Raw genomic sequence first — 27,839 nt, forward strand, 5'->3', positions numbered from 1 at the left:
CATAGAGCTACACATTTAAAAACTGTAAAAGGAGCTGGGTGGTTGGGGACAAATAAAATCAAAACAATATTGTGCTCATTCAGCAAAAGAAACCCCAATGAAAGATTGTTTGCCAAGAAGCTTAGACTACTAGGATTTTTATTGCATTTTTAGGTAACCTGGAAGTCTTATCCTGAAGGGGAAAAGTTGTTTTTCTTTTTGTTTTTGTTTTTTTTTTTTAAACTACCTGAACAGATGCTAAAGTGCTTTATCAATTGCTTCACATAGATTTCCTGGGATAACAAAAAAAATTATCACTGTAAAGGGATACCAACAATTTCACAAGATGGAACATCCCAAAATCATCCATGACAAGTCTCAAGAGATAATGATATACTTGTCCTTATTAAGTGAACAATTACATATCAAGAACTGATCATCACAAACCTTTAGATAGTCAAATTACACACACAGAGCTGAAATATGGTATAACAGACCTTCACAAGAAAACAGTCTGTTTCTTTCCACACTTTAAATGATCTGCTTAAGATTACAGTTCACAAAAACAAGGGTTCTGATTTTTCAGTCTTTAAAGTTGCAGTTAAAAACTGAATACTTTGTAAAGTTAAGGTTAAGGGTTACAGAGAGAATGGTTGCTGTTGAAAGTGATACTCATGACAGTGTAAACTGGATAGAGCACATTCTACTCAACTGGTTATCAAATCAACACACCAGTGTTACAAGTATTAAATGTTTTTCTATTACTATAGAGAATAGAAATTAAAACATTAATATGGCAGTTATGTTTTTTAGGCACAATTTAGTGAAATCTTAAAAAAATATTGAATTTCAATTGAAATTTTAGACTTACTAACCAAAGGGTCAAAAACTCTTAGGAAAATAAGGAAAAAAAAAAAAAAAAAAAAAAAAAAGGAAAGAAAAAGAAAGAAAAAGTAACTTTCAGATAACAATGTAAGTTGTTTAAAATTTCTAACAACCTATCTGGGTTTTAAGATTACTTTATTAAAAGTACAAGAAATCTGAAAAAGATCAGTACAATTATCTTAATGTACAAAGTCATAAGCTGTAGCAGTTTTTAACTAAAATTTAAAAACACAACAAGGAGGGCAGCCCTTTAGACCAATTTATTTTATACCCTTTTAAAACATCAAATCATCATCCAGTAAGGACAGTGAAGTTTACAGCTGGGACAAGGGTACATGACTTAGGCATTGCAGTCCATCCTGCCCACTGGACAACTTTGCTGCTGAAATTTCTTAAACCCTACCAAACAAAAACAGAAGCCTGGCTGATATAAATGAGGAGGATTTCCATGTAATTGTCAATTGGCTTTTTAAAAGAGGAAATGCGTCCTGTTTCCCCAGAACAGCAAATAAGCAAGAGCTACATGCAGCAATGTGAGTATTAAGACATTTCTCAAGTCTTCTCAAACAAGTCCAAGATGGGGATGGGATGAGTGACAAAACTGATAGAAAAACATTGCTATGGACACCATAACAAACAATAAATTTAGATAATTTAAAATTAAAAAAGGCAAGAGGCAGCATTTCAGCAGCAAAGTGCTCAATAAAAAGTATATTGTAGAGGGTACAAGAAAGGCGGGATATAAGAGGGCAAAAAGTGGGCCAGTGGGATGGCAATGGCCTCAAAGGAAATACGGCGTCGTGGTTCTGGGAGGAATAACACGTTCTGAATCTGGAACTGCCCGGAATAACTTTGGTTCTCTTGTATTGACATCTTTGAAGACCATGATGGAAGCGATGTTTCCACATCGATAGCAGTAGTTAGGAGCAGACCACACTGTGACCAGCTTCTCATCAAACATAAACTTATAGCCTTCATGAACAAGTTGATGTGCTCTGCAGATGAGTTTTAAGTTGTTGATGTGAACAAACTGCAATTTAGAAAGACTTTGTGAGTAACCATTGGAAGCAGCAAATATCACTACTGAAGTTACGATTCTAAATCCCACTCTATAATCACCCCAAAATTTACAGCATCACTTTGGCCCAAGTCTATTCTGAAGTACATGACCCACTATTTGAAGTTTCTTAGTAAACTTATGGCTAGGTTGGTAGAGGTGATTGTCTACAGGCCTGATGACCAGAATTCGATCCCAGAACCCACATGGTAGGAGAGAACTGACTTCCATAATTGTCCTATGACCTCTTCATATCTTTCCAACATATATATATATATATATATATATATATATATATATATATATATATATATATACACACACATGCACGCAAGCAAGCAAGCAAGCAAGCAAGCAAGCAAGCAAGCAAGCAAGCAAATAAACATTACAGAAAACACTAGGAGAATTGAGTTTGAGGCCAGCCTGGGCCACCTAGTAAGAACTATATCTAGGAAAAAAAGATTACATAATTACCACCAGATACAAAACAAAGGTTTTGAGGCAGGCAGATCTCTGTGAGTTCGAGACCAGCCTGGTCTACAAGAGCTAGTTCCAGGACAGCCTCCAAAGCCACAGAGAAACCCTGCCTCGAAAAATCCCAAAACAAAACGAAACAAAGGTTTTCTATTTAATGACATAATAATACATTACTATCAGTCCTATTATGTGAGGATTTAGTGTATGCTACAAAGAGATTATTATTCTTTGCAACCTAAAGAGAAAAGGGTTCAGACTTGGTAAAGTCTTTCCATAAGTTAGGATAAACCAATGGCCCTAGCACCTAGTTCTAAACTCCATCATGTTGAAACACATCTCAACAGAACATCATTCCTGTGTGTGTGAATGCTATCTGTCCATATTTGTTCATAGCTGCTTTGATGTATGCATTGTTATACATATGTACAGGGCAAATAGGTACATAATTTGATAAAGCCACAGTCATAAAATAGCAGTAGAAGACGCTGGATGGTGGCGCACACTTTTAATCCTAGCACTCAGAAGGCAGAGAGTGAGTGTGAGTTTGAGGCCAGCCTGGTCTACAGAGTGAGTTCCAGGACATCCAGGACTACATAGAGAAACTCTCTCTCAAAAAACAAAACAAAAAAGAAAACAGCAAAAGGTGTTAGAATTTCTGTATCTTATTTCTAAATTATTTGCCCTGAAAATTTATAGTAAACATTTCTGAATTTTAAAATTGTTGTATTCATGCAGCCAGCACAGTAGATTATTAGAGACCAAAGACTGTAATCATAATGTCTTGTAAATTGTAAGCAAGGAGTTATTTTTTTTTTTAAAGATTTTATTATGTATACAGTCTTCTACCTGCAGGCCAGAAGAGGGTACCAGCTCTCATTTACGGTGGTTGTGAGCCACTATGTGGTTGCCGAGAATTGAACTCAGGACCTCTGGAAGAACAGTCAGTGCTTTTAACCAGTGGTGAGCCATTTCTCTAGCCCCCAAAAGCAGTTATTTTTATATTATTACTGTCTAATTATTCATCCTAATGGTTCTTGTTTTCATCTACTCATGGAGATTCAGTAAGTGCCTTGGAACAATACTGAATTCTTTTTGCTCAGGTGTTACTCTAAAATTTGAATTTAGGCTGGAGAGATGGTTTAGTGGCCGCTTTTCCAGAGGACAGAAGTTTGATTCCTAACCACCATGCAACAGTTCACAACCACCTGTAACTCTAGTCCCAGGGGGTCTAACACCTTCTTCTGGCCCTCACAAGGTACTTTATGCACATGGCGCACAGACATAGAATAAAAAAAATAAGGTTAAGCCACGCAGAGTGCTGCACACCTATAATCCCAGCACTGGGGAGGCATAGACAGGCAGATCTCTATGAGTTCGAGACAGCCTGGTCTACAGAGTGAGTTCCAGTACAGCCAGGGCTGTTACAGAGAAACCCTGTCTTGAGAAAACAAACAAAACAAAAAGCCAAAATAAAAGAAAATGGTTAAAAATTTCATTTGAACAAAAAGTAAGTAAAAGAAAAAATGTGAATCAACTGGGATTAGAAGACTGTCAGAATATATGTATGTTTCAGGATATTTGATCTGCCATTAAAATGAACAAACAAAAAAGTTGCCTATCTTGATCTGGCGATCCTGTTACTTAACTATTATTTCAATAATATCAGCAGATAATACTGGAATAGGTGCTTTCACTATATAATCTCACTATATAATCTCTCAGGAAACGTAATTCAATCAACTATAGTAAAAATCTGATACACATAGCAACAATAATTTTAGTAAATTAGGCTGAGTTTGATATCTGAGATTATTGTTATTTTACCAATCAAAAACTACTTTTCCCAAAAGGCTAGCTTTACCTCATTTGTGACTTTTGCTCCAAAAAGCCAACCTGCTCCTCTGGGACTGATTGCCCAAGTGTCTACATCTTCAGGATCTGACCACACCAGGTCACAAAATGCTCCTTTGTGAGGAATTTCCTGATTTCGTTCAATGGTTCGAATTTGATCCAGTGTTTTGATATCAGGAGATAAGCCGCCATGAACACACAAAATTTGCTCATCTATTAACTAGCAAAAAAGAATAACAAAGGATAATAATAAACTCAGTCATGTTTAAATTCAACAGTAAATACTAAAACTAAAGAAATGGCTTCAACTGATAAAAATATGTAATATTATTGGCAAGGAAAATACTTGAGGTTCTAAGGAGATTCATACTCACAGCTGCTACTGTGAGCATGTCAAAAACTTTGGTACAATATCTCCAGGCATTAGCATTTCCATATTTGGTTTGGCACTCATCTGTGAAGAAAATAGAAATGTTCTCATTAACAAAATAATATATCAAATGCTAAAGTTACAAAAGAAATTCACCTTACTCTAGAGTAGAAAATTATGGTGCATATTCATCCCTATTTTTCATACACAACCAAAAGGAGTCTACTAACAACACACATATTCTAAGGAAGACTGAGATATAGCTCAGTGGCAGGTGTTGTGGAATATCCCTTTACACTGTGTGAAGATGTGTGTCACTGTGATTGGTTTATAGCAGGGACTTCTGGACAAAGGGAGTGCTGGGAAGAAGAAAGGTGGAGTCAACAGCCAGACGGAGAGGAAGCAGGTTGGGCAATACAGAGTAAAGAACATAGATTTAAAAATATGGGTTAATTTAAGTTGCAAGAGCTAGCTAGAAACAAGTTTAAGCTCAGGCCAAGCTTTCGTAGTTAATAATAATTCTCCATGTCAATTTTTGTGAGTTGGCAACTCAAAGAAAATCTGTCTACAGGTATGTTCTTACCTTGCATGTGTAAAGCCTAAGTTTAATCCACAGCACATATATACATACATACAAATAAGATGGGACTGGAGAGATGGCTCAATAGTTAAGAGCATTTGATACTCACTTCTCAGCAGCCAAATGGCTCACAACTACCTGTAACTCCAGTCAGTGGATCTTACATTCTCTTCTGGCCTCTGTAGGCACCAGGCACAAATGTAGTGAATATACAACATTCAAGCAAGACACTCATGCACAAAGAATAAAAGCAAATCTTTAAAAACCATATCCCCTAAAGAAATTGTAATCCTTTTAAATCCAGAAATGATCCTAAACTGAAGTTGGAAATATCATCCAAAGGTTATCATGTGGAAAGAAATTACTGATATCATACATGCCAAACCAAATGTTTTGGTCAGTTACATTAATGCCAAGTAATTCTATAAAACAGTGCATTTCTTTAATATGACTACCTTATTTTAGAAGGATAACCAAATAAATTAAAGGACCCTTAGTTACAAGTGCATGAGTAATTCCCATCTCAACATTTCTCAGGGTGAAGTTTGTTTTTTGTGAGATATTTTGAAAACTGCAACTAAATGCTGGCATCTAGTCAAATTCTAATAGGCATAAAGTCAAATTCTAATTAGACTTGGAATATTTAAAAAGGGCCAGGGAGATGGCTCACTAGCTAAAGGCATTGACTCTAAGCCTGATGATGTGATTTTGATCCTCAGGACCCACATGGTACAGAGAAAGAACTAACTCCACTGACCTCCACAGACATGTACATATACTCTCAGTGATCCACCCTTCCTTGCCTCCTGAGTGCTGGGATAAAGGCATGAGTCACCACAGCCCAGCTTCATACATTCTCAGACATTCATGAGAGAATATGAACATATGCACATACATACATGCACAAATAAATGTAAATAGAAAATTTAAGTCCCCGATATATGTTTATCAGTGTGAATTAAGCAACCAATATGATTAACAGCTATCCAAGGCTTTTAAATCACTGTAAATCCATGGTAAATAAAATTATTTTTTCCTGAGTAGCTACTAATCTTTTTGTTAAATAAAACTATAAAAATTAGGTGAACACACTTCTAAGAGAACATTCAACACCTAATTTGGTACTGTTATCATTTTCTTCAGCCAAAGCATATTGAGTAAAAGGTCCTACAACCTCCCTCCCTCCCTCCCTTTTTTGCTCCTTTGCCCTACATTGAAGAATGTGGTATAATTACACACATAAGCCACTTATCTCTTAGACACACATTTTTGAGTTTCCATAATCTAAAAGTCTAAAATTTAAAATGCTGCAAAAAAGCCAAACTTTCTAAGTATCAAGATGATGACATACTTGGCAAATTCTATAAATGACTTCAATCAAAACGGAAACACACTAAAAATAATACTGGGAGGCTGAAAACTAACTAGGAGGTTGGAGTGAAGGCTCAGTGGTTAAGAGCTGTGTTAGTTTGAATGCAATGGCCCCCAAAAGCTCACCCCCAAGTGGCACTATTAGGAGGTGTGGCTTTGTTGGAGTGGGTGTGGCCTTGCTGGAGGAAGTTCATCACTGTGGAGTGGGGCTTTGAGGTCTCATACACTAAAGCCACGTCCTGTGTCTCACTCAATTCACTCCCTGTTGTTTGTGAGTGATGATGTAGGAATCTCTCGCTTTCTCCAGCACCATGTCTGCCTGCATGCCACCAGGTCACACCATGATGATAATGGATTTAAGTCACCCAATTAAATGTTTTTCCTTGATAAGAGTTGCTGTGGTCATGATGTCTCTTCATAGCAATAGAAACCCTAATTAACACAAGAGCATGTAATGGTCTTGTAAAGGACCTGGTTTCAGTTCCCAGTACCCAACATTGTGCACAGACATACAAATAAGCAAACACTCATACTCAAAATAAAAATGAGTAAGTCTTAAAAATAAAATAAGTAAAAGCCAAATGAGGAAGAACAGGCAGAATGGATTTCAAGGTGGTTCACAAAGGAAGTTCTAGGTCATCCAGGGATGCATAGTGAGTATGTAAAAAAAAATTAAAAATATAATTATAATAAATAAAATAAAGATTAGGATAACAACATCAGGTTTGCCACCAAGTCTGATGATCTGAGTTCAATCTCCAGAATCCACATGGTTGAAGAAAAGAACCAACTCCTATAAATTATTGTCTGACTTTCACACATGGCCATGGTACAAACATTTTTAATTTTTTTTTAAATTTTATTTATTTAGTATACAGTCTTCTGCCCAATGCCAGATCTCATTCAAGGTGGTTGTGAGCCACCATGTGGTTGCCGGGAATTGAACTCAGGACCTCTGGAAGAACAGTCAGTGCTCTTAACCGCTGAGCCATCTCTCCAGCCCCGGTGCACACATTTTAAATTTATTTCCATATTCCTTAAAAAAAAATAAGCTGGACATGGTGGTACATGTCTTTAATTTCAGTGCTCAGGAGACACAGGCAGGTGAGTTCAAGGCCAACGTGGTCTACATAGTCAGTTTCAGGACAGTCAGGTGTAGGTAGAAAAGACCCTGACTCAAACAAAACAAACGATTGAATTGAACCAGACATAGGGATACACATCTGTAACTTGGGAGGCTAAGGCAGGAAGCTGCAGAATGAGACCCTGTCTATAAATAGGTAAGTGAATAAATGTTTGGCCAACAATTGGGAGACTGATTCAGGAGAATTACTCAATTTTGAGGCTAACTTGGGAAACAGTGAATTCCAGGCCAATCCAAGCTACAGAATGAGATCCTGTCTCAAATAATGAAACAAATGCCTTAAATATCCCATTTGAGTGCTCAGGTCCCTAACCCCAGCATTTAGGAGGTAAAGCTTGCAAAAAGACTGTCACATGAGTTCAAGGCCAGCCTGGGCCACATAGCAAGCTCTAACACATCCAGATCTATATAGCAAAAATCCTGTCTCAAAATTTCAGAAACAAACAAACAAAAAGAAATGTTTGTGTTCTATAGTGTTTCAGATTTCCAGAGTGTAAATTAGGGGCTGAGTGCTTACCTTATATGCCCTGGGCATGTGTATGGCACATTAAAAATGAAAGTACCACAAATCTGAAACTTATGAGTGTCATGGTGGTGCTCAAAATTTCAGACTTATAGATGATGACTTGGGGCTGTGGAGTTTCAGTTTATGGATACTGAATCAGCCTTTTACAAAATTACTTTCAGACTACATATATTACATATGTAATACATAAAATTATATTTTATATAATAAAATTATATATAACACATACATGAATAAAACATAATGGTGTTAGATTTGTCTTATCCTCAAGAAACCTGTTTTTCCAAATATTCTAAATCATCCTCCCTCCCCCGCAAAAAAAAAAAAAAAAAAAAAAAAAATCCAAAATCTAAACTACTTTTGGATAAGGGACACTAGATCTATATACCATCCTGGCATCTTGTTCTATAGTCATTTTATAATGTGCAATAGTCTATGATTGCCACATATCAATAAAATCACTGAACAAAGCATTTCTCAGAATTTATATTAGTTTTGCTTCACTGAGCTAACACCACAGTATACTGATTATCTAACACTCAAAATACTGATTATCCTGCAAAAGAACAAAGCATTCAGTTTGGTACTGCGACAAATGCCTGTAGTCCCAGCATTCCAGAGGATGAGACAGGGAAATGGAAGCGCATTTAAGGTCAGACTGGTTTACATAGTTTACACCAGAACCACATAGCAAGACTATCTCAAACAAACAAACAAAAACGCAACTAAATATCCAATGAGAAAAAGATGGATTAATTCTAGTACATCCATACACTGTAATATGATATAGCTATAGAACAAGGAACTGTAGGTGGTGGTAGATGCCTAGAATCCCAGCACTCAGGAAACTGCCATAGGAGGATCATATAATTAAGGCCAGCCAGGATGATAGTTGAGTTCTAGGCCACTTAAGGCTTCTATGGAGACATCCTATCAAAAACAAACAAAACAACAAACCAGCCAAAAGACGAAGGCAGTAAAAGGCTAAGGACACAACATAGCATTAAGGAAGGACTGGGGATACAGCTTAATAGTAGAGTGCTTGCCTAGTATGCATAGGTTCTGGATTCAATCTCCAGCATTGACCTAAACAGAGAAGACAGGAAATGGGAGTGGGAGACGGGAGGAGGGGGAAGGCATGCACAGATAAAATCCCAGTATTGAATGTGTATAACGTCTACAATCAGCAGATTTGACCTAGGGTCCATTGCCAACAGAATTTGATTATGATATTTGAAGTGATACCAAACAATCTACATTAATATTTTTTTTTTAACTATTTGTTTTTTTGAAGCAGGGTTTCTCTGTGTAGCCCTGGCTGTCCTGGAACTAGTTCTGTAGACCAGCTGACTTCAAACTCACAGGTTTGAACTCTGAGTCCCAGAACTCACCTGCCTCTGCTTCGTAGTGCTGGGGTAAAAGGTATGTGCCACTACCACCCACCAAATAATCTACATTAACATTTTTTTAAAATTAGGGTTTGAGAGATAGCTTAGCAGTTAAGATCCCTTGCTGTGGATTGGAGTTCAATTCCCAGTATCCCATCAGGCAACTTGCAACTGTCTGTTAATTCCAGCTCCAGAGGAACCAATGCCTCTGGACTCCCAAGAACACTTGAACTCACGTGCATATACCCACATGCATGCATCCACAAATCTAGACATAATTAAAAGTAATGAACAATCTTTTAAAAATTATATTATATTTATTCATTCTCTCTGTGTATTGGGAGTTATGCTGAAAAACCTGTGTGTGGAGGTCAGAGTATAATATTCAGGAGTAGGTTCTCTCTGTCCACCATGTGGGCCTGGTAAACAAACTCTGGCTGTTAGCCTTAGCAGCCAAGTGCCTTTGCCCACTGGGCCATTTCACAGACCCACAATCTGCATTTTAAACAAGCACTCAAAGTGGGAAAGTTAAGATTACATTTTTTTCCACACAGATTTAGAAAGATGTACACTAAAGCCTTAATAGTAGTAGTCAGCCTTTCACTATATGGCAAGATTTTCAGTTGACTGGGGGAAATGTGAAGTAAAGTAGAAAAAAACCAAAACAACAAAAACAAAGTACACACACAACTTTTCCCCCCAAAAGTAAAATACCACTCAGAATCAGAGAAAAGAAGGTCTTACCATAAAATCCATACACCTGTGTTATCTGTCTACTCTCATGATTTCCTCTTAAAAGTGTAATACGATCAGGCCATTTAGCCTTTAGTGCAAGAAGATAAGTGAAGGTCTCCAAACTATAGTAACCTCTGTCTACAAAATCACCCTGTAAAGTAAAAGTTTACAGTTATAAACCATACAATAGCTGTACTAGCCCAAAAGAACAACAATAAGGAGCTGTACATTGTTTTTAAAAAATAATTTCTTAAAAAATATTTAGAAACAGGATCTGTTTCTCTATAAGCATGAGGGGCTTCGAGTGCCTAGTACCTGTATTAAAAGGTGGCTGCACACACACATAACCCAAACACTAAAGGGACTGAGAAAGGTGAAGCCTCAGTGAACCTACTGAAATGCAGAGTTTCTGGTTCAATGACAGACTCTGTTCGCAAGGCAATAAAGTGGGGAACTAGCCTGGTCTACCTAGCAAGCTTCAGGTCAGCCAGGACAACACAGTGAGACCCCCCTCACAAAAAAGAAAAGGAAAACAAAACAAAACAAAAAACCCCACTCATACATGTATAAAATACAATTTACATTTCCAATTAATGTCTGACTTGGGCCAATATAATACCAATATTCAGAAAATAGCTTTAAAAAATAGTAATAAAAAAAATAGTAATACAGGGCTGGAGAGGTAGCTCTGTGGTTAAGAGCATTGATTGTTTTCCCAGGAAAAAAAAAATCCACCACAATAGCTTAGGAAAAAGTATGAAACACCAAATTATACCTGCATGTATTCATCCATCAACAGACTAAACCAGGGGCTCTATGTGGTCCTTCTGCCATTACTGGCAGTTACAATCCAGTCCTAGTTGTACAGTAAGTTTACAAACATAGCAATTATATGTAAGTAGAAGATATGACAAAATACAGAAAAGTACAAACTCTTGTTGGGCGTTGGTGGTGCACGCCTTTAATCCCAGCACTCGGGAGGCAGAGGCAGGCGGATCTCTGTGAGTTTGAGGCCAGCCTGGTCTCCAGAGTGAGTGCCAGGATAGGCTCCAGAAACCCTGTCTCAAAAAAAAAAAAAAAAAAAAAAAAAAAAAGAAAGAAAGAAAGAAAAAGTACAAACTCATGTTTTCATACATTTAAATAGCAATTATTACAAAATTTGCATGTAATAAGCCAGAACCCTTTACTTTTAAATAAGCACTTGGCATTACTAGTGTTTACATACCATAAATATGTAGTTTGTGTCAGGAACCTGGCCTCCAGTTCTGAACAGTTCACAAAGATCATAGAACTGTAAAAGAAAAGCAATATATGCTGATTACAAATGCCTGTGAAAGAGTTAAGATAACGTGAGAATGATGTGTGTAAAGAAACAGTTAAAAACACTGGCTGCTCTTCCAGAGAACCTAATCTGATTCCAGCACTCACATGGTTGCTCACAATCATTTGTAACTCCAGTCCCAGGGGATCTGACACTGTCTTCTGGCCTCTGTGGGCAATGCACACATGTAGTACAGACATACATGCTGGTAAAACACCCATACGCACATATAAAAACAAAGGAAAAATTATATATGTAACATTAGAAATTAAGATTTTTAACATTTAAATTTGAAATCATTAAACAGTAACATAAATCTTTTTTGTATTTTTTAAATTAATTTATTTTTTACATTCCAATCCCAGTTCCCCCTCCCTCCTTTCCTTCCACTCCCTCCTCTACCCCCTCCTCCCATCTGTTCCACAGAGAGGGTAAGACCTCCCATAGGAGTATATTGAGTCTGTCCTATCATTTAATTGAGGCAGGACCAAGGCACCTCTCCACCCCCACACCCCTGTGTCTAGACTGAACAAGGTATCTCTATATATAGAATGGGCTCCACTAAGTCAGTTTTTGCATTAGTGTTAGGTCTCGGACCCACTGCCAGTGATCTCATACGCTGTCACAGTCACACCATTGTCACCAATATTAAGGGAGCCTAGTTCAGTCTTATGCAGATTCCCCATTTGTCAGACCTGAGTCAGTGATCTCTCACTAGCTCAGGTCAGCTGATTCTGTGGGTTTCCCCATCATGGTCTTGACTCCTTTGTTCATATTATCATTCCTCCGTCACTTGGATTGCACTCCAGAAGCTTAGCCCAGTAGAAAAAAGATTAGTTGACTTATGTAACTTTTAGACATATGCTGCTGGGTGTGGTGGTGCACAACTTTAATCCCAGCACTCAGAGGCAGATAGATCTCTCTGAGTTGGAGGATGCCTGGCCTACACAGTGAGTTCCAGGCCACCCAGAGCTATATACTGATACCCTGTCTCCAAGACCAAAAAATACAGAAAAAAATCATATATGCTAAGATATTGCTTATATTAACATCCTTTGTGTAACAAAATGCAAATGTTAATTACATTGGAGTTGAGTTACAAGGAAACTGAAATCATTCTCTAAAATTTACTCTATAGATTGCTAACAGAATGAAGATGACATTATGAGGCTTCTATTTAGAAGCTGGCATTACAGAGGACATACAGGGGGGCTGGAGAGATGGCTCAGAGGTTAAGAGCACTGACTGTTCTTCCAGAGGTTCTGAGTTCAATTCCCGGCAACCACATGGTGGCTCACAACCACCTTGAATGAGATCTGGTACCCTCTGCTGGCATGCAGGCAGAAGACTGTATACATAATAAATAAAATCTTTAAAAAAAAAAAAAAAAAAAAAAAAAAAAAGAGCACTGGCTGCTCTCTTCAAGAGGTCTTGAGTTCAATTCCCAGCAACCACAGGGTGGCTCACAACCATCCGTTATGAGATCTGGTGCCCTCCTCTCAGAGTACACATATACATGGAAGCAGAATGTTGTATACATAATAAATAAATTAAAACAAAACAAAAGCCATCCAGAAAACTACTTGAAAAAGCAAAAAAAGAAATAGCTTTGTAAGTCACCAAGATGGTTTTTATTTATGAAGCAGCCTCTATTCAGGGCCATCACATCAGTGAGGTAACTTGCAGTCAGTCAATTGTATGGTAGAGCGATTCTTCACAACATATTCCAGGGCCTACAGTCCCAACTACACTGTCTGTACACATCAGGCTATGAACAAACTTTTCAGTTTTTAACTCCCAGTGACAAACTTCTACAAAGTCAGGTAAAGTTAACACAGAGACAGATACTAACAGTAGGGTCTAATGTTAAGGTGTGCTCTGTAGTCAGTGCCAAACAAACAAAAGCCAGCTGGAGAAATGGCTCAGTGGTTAAAAGCTGAGGACAAACTGCTCTTTCTGAGGACCAGTATTTAATTACTGGTACCCATCAGTTAGCTCACTACCACCTGTAATTCAAACTCCAGGAGATCCAACTCCTTTGGCTTCTATGGGTGCCTCCACACACATGCATATTACACAACACACACACTTAAAAATAATAAAATTTAAAATAAAAAAATGAAAAACTAAAAGTCAGTAGGTATTCCAGGTCCTGTAATCCCAATGAAAAAAAAATGAACTAAATCTTTTTCCTCTCATTCTATCGGTGACTTTCTATAAAATCTTTTCTGAGCTTTTGCTAGTCTCACTCTCACTAAAGAAATGAGCAGAAATAAGGAGAGCACTTAAAACCATTGCCTGCTAACTATAATTTCTATGAACGTCTATGTTTATATTTTGCATCTCCCACCATCATGGAACACCCTATACTACTCCACAGAACACAGCAGTCTATACACTCTACGAATGGAATTCAAACAAAGTTAATGAAATATTTTACTGCTTTTATTTGCCAGCCATTCATGGCATGAAGACTAATACTACCTAATCACCAGCTGGGTTTTATTTTATTTTGCAGCACATTAGAAACAAACGGATCACTGACCCTACAAAGCTTAAAACGTCCTTGTAAAATTTACCTGTCCATGTATGTCTCCACACACTGTTACTGGTGTTGACACTGGCTGAACATTCGACTCTTCCAATAGTAGATCACAAACATAGTCACACAGCCGCTGAAAGGCAGAGGGAAGATAATGTCAAGTTTTATGACAATATTAAAACTAATGGTCAAATATAAAAAAATACAAGGACTAATATTTAGAAAAACTAAGTCTCCTTTAAAAAATATTTTATGTTCACGTGAATTCCTAGCATCCAGTTGCAGAGAGGGAGGAGTGATGAACAAAGGGGTCAAGATCAGTCTTGTGAAACCTACAGAAACAGCTGACCTGAACAAGGGGGAGCTCATGAACCCCAGACTGATGACTGAAAGGTCAGCATGGGACTGATCCAGACCCCTGAACGTGGATGTCAGTGAGGAGGCCTGGGCAATCTATGGGGCATCTGGTAGTAGGTCAGTATTTATCTTTGGAGTAAGAAAGGACTTTGGGAGCCCATCCCACCCAGAGAGATGCTCTCTTAGCCTGGACACATGGGGGAGGGCCTAGGCCCTGCCCCGGAAGATATGACAGATTTGGGGACCCCCCCCCATGGAGGGCCTCACCCTCTCTGGAGAGTAGAGGGGAGGGAGAGGGAGCTGGGATTGACATGTGAAACAGGCTTGTTTCTAATTCAGATAAAAATAAATTTTTAAAGAAAAATAACAAAATATACGTGCACATATTTTGGGGTTTCCTTAAAATAAAAACATAAACTAGTCACATAAAGATGTTTATGTTCATGAGTATTTCACATGCATGTACCACTTGCATGCCTGGTACCTAAGGGAGTCAGAAGGCCTCAGATTCTTTGAAACTACAGTTAATGTGAGCAGCTTTGTAGGTGCTGGGAGTTAAACCCAGGTTCTCTACAAGAGCAACAAGTATTCTTAAACCATGGAGCAAACTTTCCAGCTCCCCAAACCTCAAGTCCTTCCTTTTTGATAGGTAAGAAAATTGTATCATGCACTCAATCAATAATAGATTTTTTTTTTAAATTAGCAGATAAAAGCACACACCTGGGGAGAAAACAGGATCCTGCCTGGTACCATTAAGACTGAGCAGGATAAAGAGACCCATGTATCTGTCCACTCTGAGCATCAAGAAGGAAACATAACCCGTGGGGTTTGGGAGAGTCAGAATTCATATCCTGTGGAGAGGCAGATCTGAAGAGGTGAGGGCAGTGAGGATCAGGCTGACATTGGGGTGGCTTGCACCTGGGCCCATGCCTGGATATGAGGCCCTACTGTAGTGGCTTTCTGTGTTTATGTCCATAGCTCCTGTTACCACTGAAGGCTGAGAGGATAGGGCTACACGGAGTTGGCCCCACCACTCACTGGCTGCAGTACTCAGGAGAGTGGGTCTTTCACTTGCCTGGGCAGCACAATAGAGTTGACTGTTCACGGGGTGGGTGGGAGGTGGTGGTGTGAGGGATAGGGAGTGAGGGGGTACAGGTGAGCTGGTTCTGAGGGCATGAGTGGGAGATCTGGTTCTACCCTCCTTGTCTGCCACATGATGGCATGGGTGAAGGAAAGATACCCTGCTCACCTGTGGTAGGTGGGTGAGCTGACCTAGCCTGTTTGACAGCTGCAGCACTCAGGAGAGCAGGCCCTGCACCCTGCCTGGGCAGCACAGTAGAGCTGACCCTGTTAACGGGCATGGGTGAGCTGCCCAAAGATCCGAGTGTGAGTGTGGGAGATCCCCCCTGCCTCCAGCAGGTGGGAGAGTAGACCCTGAATGTCATGAGAGCAGGAGAGCTGGCTCTGCCCCTCACCAGCTGCAGCACTTGAGAGAGTGGCCCTTGCACCTTGCCAGGGCAACACAGTAGAGCTGGCCCTGGTGGCGTGGGTGTGGGTGAACAGACCCTGAATTCATGAAAACAGGAGAACTGGACCCATCCCTTGCTGCTTGTTGCACAGCGTGAACTGGAGGGAGGTGGGACATAGCATTTAAGCTGAAGAGTTCACCCTGGTAGTGAGGATGAGGAGGCGCTGGTGGGCTGATCAACCCTGAAAACACCCAGGCCTAGAAGTAGGGATGAGTTAGCTCACACCAGCATCCATCCATGCATGACCTGCTGGAGCACATTAAGGGGCTGGTCCTGGAGATCCAAAGCTGCAGGACCTCCACAACACAGGGCAACAACAGGATATCCTAGAGAAGTCCCAGTGAGGGCCTAGTATCAATAGTGTAGCAGAAACCAGAGGCCTTGAACCAGATCAATGACTCATTGCAGTGAACACTTGAAAGCATACTATATGACAGTACAGCTTCCATGAGGAGATCTTTCTTTTCTTTTCTTCTCTTAATTTTATTTTTTGTGGGGGAGTCACAAGAGCAGAGGGATGATAATGAAGGGATGAGGAGATGAATGGGATCCAGATGCATAATGTGAAAGCCACAAAGAATCAATACAAAGTTTAAAAAAAAAAAAAAAAGCACTCATCTGTAAACCTAGCACTGTGGGAAGCAGCACCAGAGGATCAGAAATTCAAGGCCTTCCTCAGCCTACACAGAGAACTCCCGGCCAGCCTACCTCCCACCTCCAAATTAAAAAAACAAAACAAAAAACAAAAACAAACAAAAAAAGTAAGTTAAAAGTGTGTACTCACTAAATGACCCAAGAATTGTACTAAGTTCACATAAAAATTGGGATCCATTTGCATAACATAAAATACTACTCTAGAATGAACTATCACTACACAATAATCTGAATTAATTTCAAGGGATTTACACTGTCAGAAAAAGTATCTGAAGCATGCTTTGATTCTATTTACATACAATTCTTTGGTGCTGTTGTTTGAGACAGGGTTCCATGTACCTCAGACTGGCCTCAATTAGCTATGCACCAGACTATGAACCTATCCACTGCCTACACTTCCCATACCCAGCTATATAAAATTCTTTATTTTAAAAATTATTTTACTATATGTGTATAGGTGTTTTGCTTGTATGTATGTCTATGTACCACATGTATGCCTGGTGTCTGTGGTGGCCAGAAGAGGGCATCTGATCCCCTGGAACTGGAGTTACAGATGGTAGAGAACCACCATGAAGATAACTGGGAATTGAACCAAGGTACTTTGGAAGAACAGTCAACATTCTTAATCACTCAACCATCTTTCTAGTCTCTACATAAAATTCTTGGAAGAATTACAGAAATGAAGAACAGGGGCTATAGAGCTGGTTCAGCAAGTGGGGGCACTTACCACCCAGCTTGACAACCTGAGTTGTGATTCAAATGGTGGAAGGAGAAAACAAATTCCCAAATGATGTCCTCTGACCTATACCTGCATGCCATGGTGCCTGCACCCCCACCCCTCATAAAAGCATATAATAAATAACTAAAAATGCAATTAAAAAAATTAAAGAGCCAGGTATGGTAGCACACACCTTTAATTTCAGCACTCCTGGGCAGGTGCAGAAGTATCTCTGTAAATTCCAGGACTGGTATATACAAAGAATCCTAGGCCAGTCAGGGCCATTGCCTTAATTAAGGTTTTTATTGCTTCGAAGAGACACCATGACCAGAGCAACTCTTATAAAGAAAACATTTAATTGGGATGGCTTGTTACAGTTTCAGAGGTGCAGTCCATTATCATCATGATGGGGAGCATGGCAGCATGCAGACAGATATGGTACTGGAGTAGTCCCAAATCTTGCAGGCAATATGAAGTCAACTGACTCAATATTCTGGGCAATATTCTGAGCACTGGGATCCTCAAAGCTCACCCCCACAGTGGCCTGCTTCCTCCAACAAGGCCATACCAACTCCAACAAAGCCACCCACACCTCCTATAGTGCCACTTCCTATTAGATTATGGGGGCCAATTACATCCAGATTACCAGAGCTATGTAGAGAGACCCTGTTTCAAAACAAACACCCCACCCAAAAAAAAGACCAAAAAACAAAAGAAAAAAGCAAGCAAGCAAGCAAGGGGCTAGGAGTCAGTGGTGCAGTTGCTGGGCTCCCAGGAATGGATGGCATTGGAGCGGACCAGTATACAGTTGACTGGTTTGCAGGGTCCACTGTAGAGTCAGAACAGATGATGGATACACAGACTCAGAAAATCCTTAGAGTATGGTCTCACAGACAATATGACAGGACAGTCAAAAAATGAAGTTAATGCAAAAAGGTCATCAAAACAGGAAATGGATCCACAGTCATTGCTAACTTGTGCCTATGTGGATCAGACAGCTATACCTATCTTATTTATTACAGGGACTTGCTGTGCTTGCAAAGGAAAGCCCACCAAATCCCACCAAGTTCCCAGCATTTGGTTGCTACTGTAGAGTCATATGATTACAAGGTAGCTTTAATTGCCATGATTCTCCTCCCCAATCTGGAAGTCAAAGAACCTCCTGTAGGACAGCAGAACTCACTTCTGGAGTTGCATAAGAATAAATACCCTCCTCTACCCTGATTTCATTTAATCATTATATTTATTTAATGAATATACTTATTTAATGAGTATCATTTGTGTACTTCTTTCTCAAATTGCCTATTAGTTTTTAAATTACTTATTACTTGATTTTTTTTTTTTCAAAATAAACTGTTAAAGTTGGAGTTGTATGGCAGCTCACAATCTCATCTGCAATTCTAGTTCGGGCCACCTAGGGAACCAGGCATGCATGAGGTGCAAGACATACATGAAGACAAACACCCATATACACAAAATAAAAAATTTCAAAGGCAATGAGAGGGATTGTTCTTGTGTAAGGTGTTCTTGGCATTGTCTTGGGACTTAAGTTTACTTACCATGGAAGGAAGCTGGTGAATCTGGCCTGTGAGAGTACAGCAAAGGGCTTTATAAAGCCTGTCAGCATGGAGCCTCTCTCCAGAAGCTCTGCTACTGGCTGTGAAACATACCTGAATTTGGTATCTTTGTGATTGAAGGAGTAATAGGAAATGGCTGTATACTAAATTCTGTGTGTCACCAGAGGTCTCTAGGATCATTAAATATGGCTTTACTGGGGGCTGAAAAGATGGCTCAGTGGATAAGGGCACTTGCTGCCAACACTAAAGGCTTGGACTTGATTCCCAGAACCCACATGGTGGAAGGAAAAGAACTGACTCTTGTAAGTTGTTCTATGCACTATGATACATGTATACACAAAATAAAAATAAATTTTAATTAGCCGGGGGTGATGGTGAGGGCACACATCTTTAATTCCAGCGTTTGGGAGGCAGAGGCCAGCCTGGCCTACATATTGAATTCTAGGTAGTCTAGGGATACACAGTAAGACCCTGTCTCAAAATACTAACTAAATAAAACAAAATAAAGAGATGGCTTTGGTGCCTCACAACTCTGTTTAAGTCTGTGGGTAGAAGCTCGCCTCTGAGGTACAGTTACAGGCACTTTGGGCCCAAGAAGCAGGAATGAGGAGAGTCTGACAAATGTTATCTCCCTTGCAGTTCTCCAACATGTTTTCTTTCTTTTATGTTCTTTTCATGTATCTGGGATTATTCTGGATTAGGTTTGGTTTAAATTTTATATAATTGGATTTATACACATAACTATGGATTCTGTTCTAACTGCAGAAAGGGGTATTTCTTACTGGAGGAAAGCATTAGGTGTACAGTACTTTCATTTAAAATGTGTATGCACCCCTAATCTATAAATGGAGTTTGTTTGACTAACAGTTGTTTCATGTCTAGAATGGTACAGCAAACTGATTAAGGACAGAGGTTATTGAAGCAGAATGAACTGTGGTCAGATCTTGATCTCATTGCTGACATGACTCTATGACCTCTCATAAGTATCTTAAGCTTACAGCGAGCTTCAAGCTTTTCAGAGATAAATGGAAGAATAAAAACATTCTTTGGGGGCTGGTGAGGTGGCTCAGAGGTTAAGAGCACTGGCTGTTATTCTAGAGGTCCTGAGTTCAATTCCCAGTAACAACATGGTGGTTCACTACTATCTGTAATGAGATCTGGTGTCTTCTTCTGGTCTGCAGGCATGCATGCAACAGAACACTTATACACAATAAACAAAACAAAACAACTATTCTTCATAAGTAAACATTTGGGCAAGGTCTAAATGTACTGCAGAAGAAAAAAATGCAGAACAGGAAGAGCCTGAGTGAAGTGCTTTCCACTGTGGGCAACTCTCAGTACTCTGCCACCTTTTTTTTTTGGGGGGGGGGGGAGACAGGGATCACAGGGATCACAATTCAGAAAATAGAAGTGTGGAAAGTTCATTGCTTGCTGAACACTGCTTAATATACTGACTGCAAATGCCTCTTTTTATTAATATGGAAACCTAACATAATTTTAATTAATAGTGATTTCCTTGGCAGGATTGGGTGGCAGGAGGACTTAATGCTGCAGCAACTTTATCTGTTGGGGGGGGGAAAAACCCTGTAAAATTTACTAGACTAATTTTGGAAAATAATACTGATTTTAAGGTTATTGACACATCAGCTATTAAAGCATATTCTAAGGCTATTATAATTAAATTAGTCTCATAAAGGAATGAAGTGATCAGAACAATATAAGATTTTAAAAATAAATGTAAGGCTAGATGGTGGTGGCGCATGCCTATAATCCCAGCACTTGGGACGAAGAGCAGGTGGATCTTTGTGAGTTTTAGGCCAGCCTGGTCTACAAGAGCTAGTTCTAGGACAGCTAGGGCTACACAGAGAAACCCTGTCGCAACCCCTCCCCCCCAAAAAGAATGTAAATACAAAAAGTTTAGAATATACTTAAGGCAGGGCTAAGGATGTAGCTCATTCAGCAGAGTGTCTGCCAAACACATGCAAAGCCCTGTGTTTGATACTCAGTACCATATAAACTGGACACAGAGGTTCACCTTATAATCCCAGTGCTTTGCAGGGGATGAGAGGACTTCAAGGATATCTTCAACTACATAGTTGGGGAGATCAACTTGGGCTATAAAATAAAAGCCAAAGTTAATGAGTTAATGAATAAACAAAAATCACTGCTTGAGTGGTTTAGTTGCAATTCTTCCTCTTTTTTTTTTTTTTTTTTTTTTTTTTTTAAAAGAGCCCTGGCTGTCCTGTAAGTCCCTATGTAGACCAGGGTGGTCTTGAACTGAGTAGATCCACTTGTCTCTGTCTCCCAAGCGTTGGGATCAAAAGTGGGCATCACCTGTCCGGCTTTAGTTTCATTTTTTAAAGTCACTAAATTAACTTTGGTTTGGGATTAAGACAGAATTTCCAACAATTTCTGCAACAGTTCTGTCATTCTGTAATGTATAAATATATAGTGGCATTGTCATCATTATAAAAGCAAAATATCCATTCAATGTTTAAAATGTTGTCTTACAGTATCAAATATTTAGCCAAGACTTGACACATACCTGGGGGTCTCATAAAACTCTTGGACAAAAAGGGGTTGTAAGCGAAAAAGTTTAAGAAGTCCTGATCTAGGGAGGCCTGTCTTCACCCTCATCATACTACCCTTCTTTCCTACTGTTTTTTATTCCCTCCCTCCCCCCCCCCCCCCCCCCCCCCCCGCAAATTACACTTTAATGCCAAGCAATCAATCTGTAGTAACATGTTTTCATTATTGAATAAGGCCTCTATGGAGCTTCCTCAAGAGGCCAGGTGGTGGTGGTGCATGCCTGTAATCCCAGCACTTGGGAGGCAGGGGCAGGTGGATCTCTCTTAGCTTGAGGCCATCATGATCTACAGAGTGAATTCCAGGACAGCCAAGGGCTAAACAGAGAAACCCTCTCTTGGGGAGAAAACAAAAACAATAACAACAACCCCAAAAAACAAACAAACAAACAAAAAAAGAAATAAGGAAAGAAATCCCTCAAGAGTATTTCTTCAGAAAAATCCATTCAGACACCTTCTTCAAGATTTTGCCAGATTCTTACCACATGTAATAGCATGTCTCTATAGCCAGGTATAGAGGCCCACACCTTTAATCATAACACTTGGCAAGCAGAGGCCAGCAGATCTCTGAGTTCAAGACCAGCCTTGGCAAGCTCCAGGCCAGTCCAGGCTACATAGGGAGACCCTGTTTTAAAAGCAAGAAGAGAAAGAATGTATCTCTGTAATAGTTTTCTCTATGTTGACTTTTCCTTTTAGTTAGCCACACATTAACAACATCTCAAAATTACATTTTTCGGGGCTGGAGAGATGGCTCAGAGGTTAGGAGCACTGGCTGCTCCTCCAGAAGTCCTGAGTTCAATTCCCAGCAACCACATGGTGGCTCACAACCATCCATAATGAGACCTGGTGCCCTCTTCTGGCCTGCAGACATACATGGAGGCAGGATGTTGTATTCAATAAATAAATAAATAAATAAATCTTTAAAAAAATTACATTTTTCTAGTATCCATAAAATTTTTTTGTGGGGGGGAGGTGGATAAGGTACAGATTAACTCAGGTGCATACTTGTGTGATCTTAGCACCAGAGAGGCAGAGGCAGGAAGACTGCTGTAAATAATGCCAGCAGTAAGTTGAGACCTTGTCTCAAGAACAGAAACAACTAAACTCACATTCAAGGCCCTGAGTTATACCTGCTACAACGTATAATAATCATCTCTTTATCTCTCCAATCTCCTTTATACTGAGAGACATCCACAGGGAGAGAGATACATCTAATTTCTACTCTTGGTACTTACATGACACATTATTACCTCACACAAGGGGCTAATCAAGGAAATAGTTAGGTATGGTATCCACACCTGTACTCCCAGCACTTAAGTGATAGACACAGGAAAATGGTGAGTTCAAGGCCAGGTCTAGTCACATCAAAAGTTTAAGACCAGCCTAAGTCTGGAAACCTGTACACACACAGACACAGAAAGAAACACACACACACACACACACACACACACACACACACACACACACACACACACACCCCACACACACACACGGGGCGGTTAGGGAGGGAGTGAAGAAAGGAGCAAGGAGCTGGAGGAGACAATCTCAACAATATAGCTACAGAACCCCTCATCAATTTTTACATTTTGAAACATGGTCTCAAGTAGCACATATAGGCTACTCTTAAATTTGTTACATAGATAAGGATGGTCTTAAAGTTCTCTTAGCCTTCAACTCTGGTTTTATTCATTGCTGGCGATCAAATCAAGTGCTCCATTTACTCTAAGCAAATATTCTTAACTGACAACCTCCAAGTCCTCCCCAAAATTATTATTTTGAGATTTTATTAATTTTTATTTTATGTGTATGAGTATTTTGCCTAAATGTATATCTGTGTGCCATGGTCCCAAGGAGGTCCCAAGGATCTTCTGGGACTGAAGTTAAAGATGGTTGTGAGTTGCTATGTGGGTGCTGGGATTGAATCTAGGTGTCTTAACCTCTGAGCCATCTCTCCAGAATGGAGCTTCCCCCCCAAAATTAAGGGTGAGAAAGGCAAGCATTTACAGTATTAAGGTCATAGCTCAGTGACAGAGGTTTTGCCTAGCAGGTATAAGGATCTTTTTGGTAGTATTTACTAAGTGTCTCCAATTATTTCTCTTTTTCTTCTGATAGAATTTTGGCATTCAGACCTCAAAAAAGACAATGCTAGGGGCTGGAGAGATGGCTCAGAAGTTAAGAACACCGGCAGAGGATCTGGTTTCGATTCCTAGCCTCACAAAGTAGCTCACAACCATCTGTAACTTCAGTCCCTAGAAAGCCTCTTATGCTCTGCATGCATGTGGTACACAGACATACATACAAGTAAAATGTCCACATACACAAAATATAAATAAAAATCACACAAAAAAGTTTTTAAGACTCATGGCTGGAGAGCACTTGTTGGTCTTGCAGAGGACCTAAGCTCAATTCTCAGCAGCCACATGGTGGCTTGTAACCACCCAGAAACTCTAATTTCAGGAGATCTGAAGACCTTCTGACTCCCTCAGATACCAGGCATGCACATGATACAGACACATACATTCAGACAAAACATTCATACACATAAAAAAAAGTCTCTTAGAATATTTCCTTGGCTTACCTGTTTTTAGTCTGTACTTTATGCCAGGGAACACAAATAAAATTGAGTTTCTTTCCTTTCTGCTTTCCTTCCTTCCTTTCTTATTTATTTTATATTTGAGATAGAATTTCACCATGCAGCTCAGATTGGGCTGGAACTCACTATGTAAACCAGGCTGACCTCAAACTCACAGAGATCCACTTGCCTCTTGCTTTCAGTGCTGGGATTAAACACATTTTCCATCAAGAGTAACTAAAACTGAATTTCATAAACACTAGTCAAGAATGTTGGCACACCTTTGTAATTCTAATACTCAGGAGACTGAGGCAGGAAGATTGCAATTGTAGCTAGCTCAAAGTTAGGATGGGCTACATAGTTGAGTTCCAGTCAAGAACTGGACTGCAGGGTAAAAACTTAATAAATAAGCAATCAAGCAAACAGAAAATATACCAGAGACTGACAGCACATGCAAATCAATCTGGTAAAACTGTTTCTAGGATAGGGGAAAAAAATTCTACCCAATAGTTACCCAAAAACTTTGGTGGGGGGGGTGGGGAGGAGTGGGGGGCCGTATGGAAGTCTATAAGAGACATGTACATGTGGGGCTGAAGAAGCGACAAAGTGGTTAACTACTTTTGTAGAAGACCTGTGTTCTATTCCCAGCACCCACGTCAGGCTGCTTACCACTACCTGTAACTGCAGCTCCAGAGAGATCTAATGCCTCTGGCCTCTGAGGGTGTCTGCACTCAGGTGCACATACCCTGACAGAGACATACATGGTAGATCTCTGAATTCAAGGCCAGCTTGGTCTATAGGGAGTTCCAGGACAGTCAGGGCTACACAGAGAAACCCTGTCTTGATAAACAAAATAAATAAATAAAATTAAAAAGCATACAACAGGAGAAATGGTTCAGCTGTTAAAAGTTTACTTTTCTCCAGATGTTGGTGGTGTATGCCTTTAATCCCAGCACTCGGGAGGCAGAGGCAGGCAGATCTCTGGGAGTTCTAGCTAACCTGGTCTAAAGAGCGAGTGCCAGGACAGGCTGCAAAGCCACAGAGAAACCCTGTCTGGAAAAACAAAACAAAAGGTTTACTTTTCTTGTAGAAGACTCAGATTTGACCCCCAGCATCTACATCAGTTAGCTCATGCCACCTATAAATCCAATTCCAGGGTTAGGATGCTCTCTGCTTCTGCCAGCACCGGTACACATAAATTCACACAGGCATACATACAAAAACATAAATAAAAATAACAAAACTTTTCAAAATTAATTTCAATCCTCATACCACAATAAAATAGAATAAACCACTATTAAAGTAGAAGCAGACCCAGGGGTTCTAGGCAAGCTTGGGCTACATAATCCTGTGTGTGCGTGTGAACTGGAGAGATGGCTCAGCACTTAGACTGTATAAGGGACCTGAGTTCAGTTTTATTCACCTACATCTGGTGGCTCACAAACTGCCTGTAACTCCAGCTCCAGGATGACCTCCAAAGGCACCATGTGCCCATACTCTTCCTCCCTCCACAAACACTAATTAAAACTAAATCTTATTTATTTATAAAAAAAGAAAGAATAAGCACAGAGCAGCCAGGCATGGTAGTTTAAGTTGCAGCTTTTGATAAGTGGGAGCAAAAGGATCAGAATTCAAGGTCATCCTCAGGTATTTAGTGGGTTGGAGGCCACGATGAACTTTTTTTTTTTTTTTTAAGATTTACTTTTATTTTGTGTATGACTTTTTGCCTGCATGTATGTCTGTGAAACAGGTATGTGCCTTGATGCCTGCAAAGGCCAGAAGAGGGCATCACATCACTTGAACAGGAGTTAACCGCCATGTCCTTGCTGGGAATAGAATTTTCAGGTCCTCTGGAAGACCAACCAGTGCTTTGAACCGCGGAGACATCTCTCCAGCCCCAGCAAGACCTATCTTAAGATGCTATCTCAGACAGAAAACAAAACTAAAAAAATTACCAAGCAGAAAGAAGAGCCAAATGACTGAAAGATGCAGGTGGCTGAACATGTGAATACCAACCACGTAACACATACAATCAATATTTAAGTACAAGTTAGGTACTTTCACACAAACAGCACACGTGATCTTAAACATTTTGCATATTGTTTGATCAACTTCATGTATCAAATGAGACAGGAAAACGCACACAGAGCAACATCTTGCCTAGGAGAAATATAATTCATCAGCAAGATTTTTTTCTTGAAAAAAGTTTTAAGCCCATGACTTAAAATGATTACAAAAACAGCCTAAAAGAATTCAAGTGATCGAGAGCGTTTATGTATTTACCACACAGTAAATCAAAGGTAATGGAATAAAACTAGCAACCATCGTATAAACACCAATGGAGACCTAAGCACTAGCTTTAGCAGAAGCAAAATACGTTTGAAAACAGTGGTTTACCAACGGCTTGCTTCCTTTACATTCATTCTTTCAACACTCTTAACTTGAGCTGGGTGAGACCTTGAGAAACGAAGAAAACGACACTTTGGGTTATGGGGGAACAGCTCAGAGGTCATAAAAGCATTTGCACTCTTGATAAGCGACCGCTTGTTCACTTAAATAGCTCAGCACCGTGCTGAGAAATGGGATCCCCATCCGAATTATCAGAAGAAAACTAGCACTGCTAATTAGGGAGCAATTTGGGGGAGTGGTGAAGCTCAGGCGACTGACAATGTCCTACTACTGTCAACCGATCCCGCCCACCGGCTTCCTAAACACACTGCGGACACCCGCGTCCTGGGGCCGTCAGCAGCTCCTGTCCCCTCTGCCGGGAGGACCCCATCGCGAGAGCCCTGCCCGCTGGCAGACCGAGCGTGTCAGAGCCCAAGAGGCTGAGCCAGGGGGGGCCGGGGGACCGCACATGCCCGGGACCCCCTCAGGGAGCCGCGCCAGCATTCGGGGAACTCGGGCTCCGCTGGTTCTCCGCGTTTCGCCGCGTCGGGCCCGGTGGCCTCGCACCGCGCAGCGCCCTCCGCCGCGCCAGGGCCGGGTGCCCGGTCGGGGTCCGGCCGGGGGAGAAGGGCGGCCGGCGGACGCCCCACGGCCGGAAGGGGCTTGCCTCGCCAGCAGGACGGGCTCCGGCCCGGCTCACCTTCAGGTCGTTCTCGGGAAGGTACTTGCACTGCCGCGCGATCTCCACATACTTGTCCAGATCGAGCGGCGCCATCTTAGGCAGAACAAGCCGCGGTGGCGGCGGGGCGGCGGCGGCGGCAGCGGCGGCGGCGGCGGCAGCGGTAGTACTGGAGGCAGCGGCGGAGGCCGAAGCCGGAACTCTCCTTACGTCACGTCCGACCCGTGAGTGGCGTCTGCGCAGCGACGTCAAAACCTGAGTTGCTTCTCTTCCGCGCCTCGACACGCCCTGCGCCCTCTCAGGCCGAACTCCGGGGGTCCTGCTGACAAAGCCTGTTGGGACCCGTAGCTGTCTGCCGCGGAGGATGCTGGGATTTGTAGTTTTCGTGAATCCGAATGCTCTTCCTTTCCTACCCTTCATGTCAGGGAAATCAGATGAGGCTTTTCTGCGGGAAGACTACCAAGTGAATAAGTAGGTTTTCCCTAGCACTCAGCATTTTCAGTTAAAGTTAGGGTAACTTGCCGACTTTCCAGGGCTAGTGAAGACCCCGGCCT

General features: G+C 40.6%; 1 protein-coding gene across 2 annotated transcripts; it reads right to left on the bottom strand.

Annotated features, from left to right (window-relative positions):
* Nucleotides 1–982: 982 nt before the first annotated feature.
* On the bottom strand, nucleotides 983–27,500 carry Ppp6c (protein phosphatase 6 catalytic subunit). Of its 2 annotated transcripts, none has more exons than XM_027423628.2 (7): nucleotides 27,307–27,500; nucleotides 14,264–14,359; nucleotides 11,589–11,654; nucleotides 10,373–10,514; nucleotides 4,624–4,703; nucleotides 4,260–4,469; nucleotides 983–1,894 (listed from the first exon to the last, which is right to left on the bottom strand). In XM_027423628.2, exons 1-7 carry the CDS (start codon nucleotides 27,379–27,381, stop codon nucleotides 1,646–1,648), a joined length of 918 nt encoding a protein of 305 aa, XP_027279429.1. In that variant the 5' UTR covers nucleotides 27,382–27,500; the 3' UTR covers nucleotides 983–1,645. The 2 variants fall into 2 exon arrangements, with proteins under 2 accessions (XP_027279429.1, XP_027279430.1); XM_027423629.1 differs by lacking the exon at nucleotides 27,307–27,500 and adding an exon at nucleotides 15,304–15,351.
* Between the last annotated feature and the right edge of the window lie 339 nt (nucleotides 27,501–27,839).

The sequence above is a fragment of the Cricetulus griseus genome, chromosome 6 (assembly GCF_003668045.3).
Source record: "Cricetulus griseus strain 17A/GY chromosome 6, alternate assembly CriGri-PICRH-1.0, whole genome shotgun sequence".
NCBI classification, from domain to species: domain Eukaryota; kingdom Metazoa; phylum Chordata; class Mammalia; order Rodentia; family Cricetidae; genus Cricetulus; species Cricetulus griseus.

Excerpts from the sequence above, each read along its gene's own strand:
- Ppp6c (XM_027423628.2), bottom strand. The coding sequence starts at position 27,381 with ATGGCGCCGCTCGATCTGGACAAGTATGTGGAGATCGCGCGGCAGTGC. Across the intron at positions 4,470-4,623 it reads ACATGCTCACAGTAGCAGCT|TTAATAGATGAGCAAATTTT; the intron begins GTGAGTATGAAT and ends CTTTTTTGCTAG. Across the intron at positions 1,895-4,259 it reads GAGCAAAAGTCACAAATGAG|TTTGTTCACATCAACAACTT; the intron begins GTAAAGCTAGCC and ends TCTAAATTGCAG.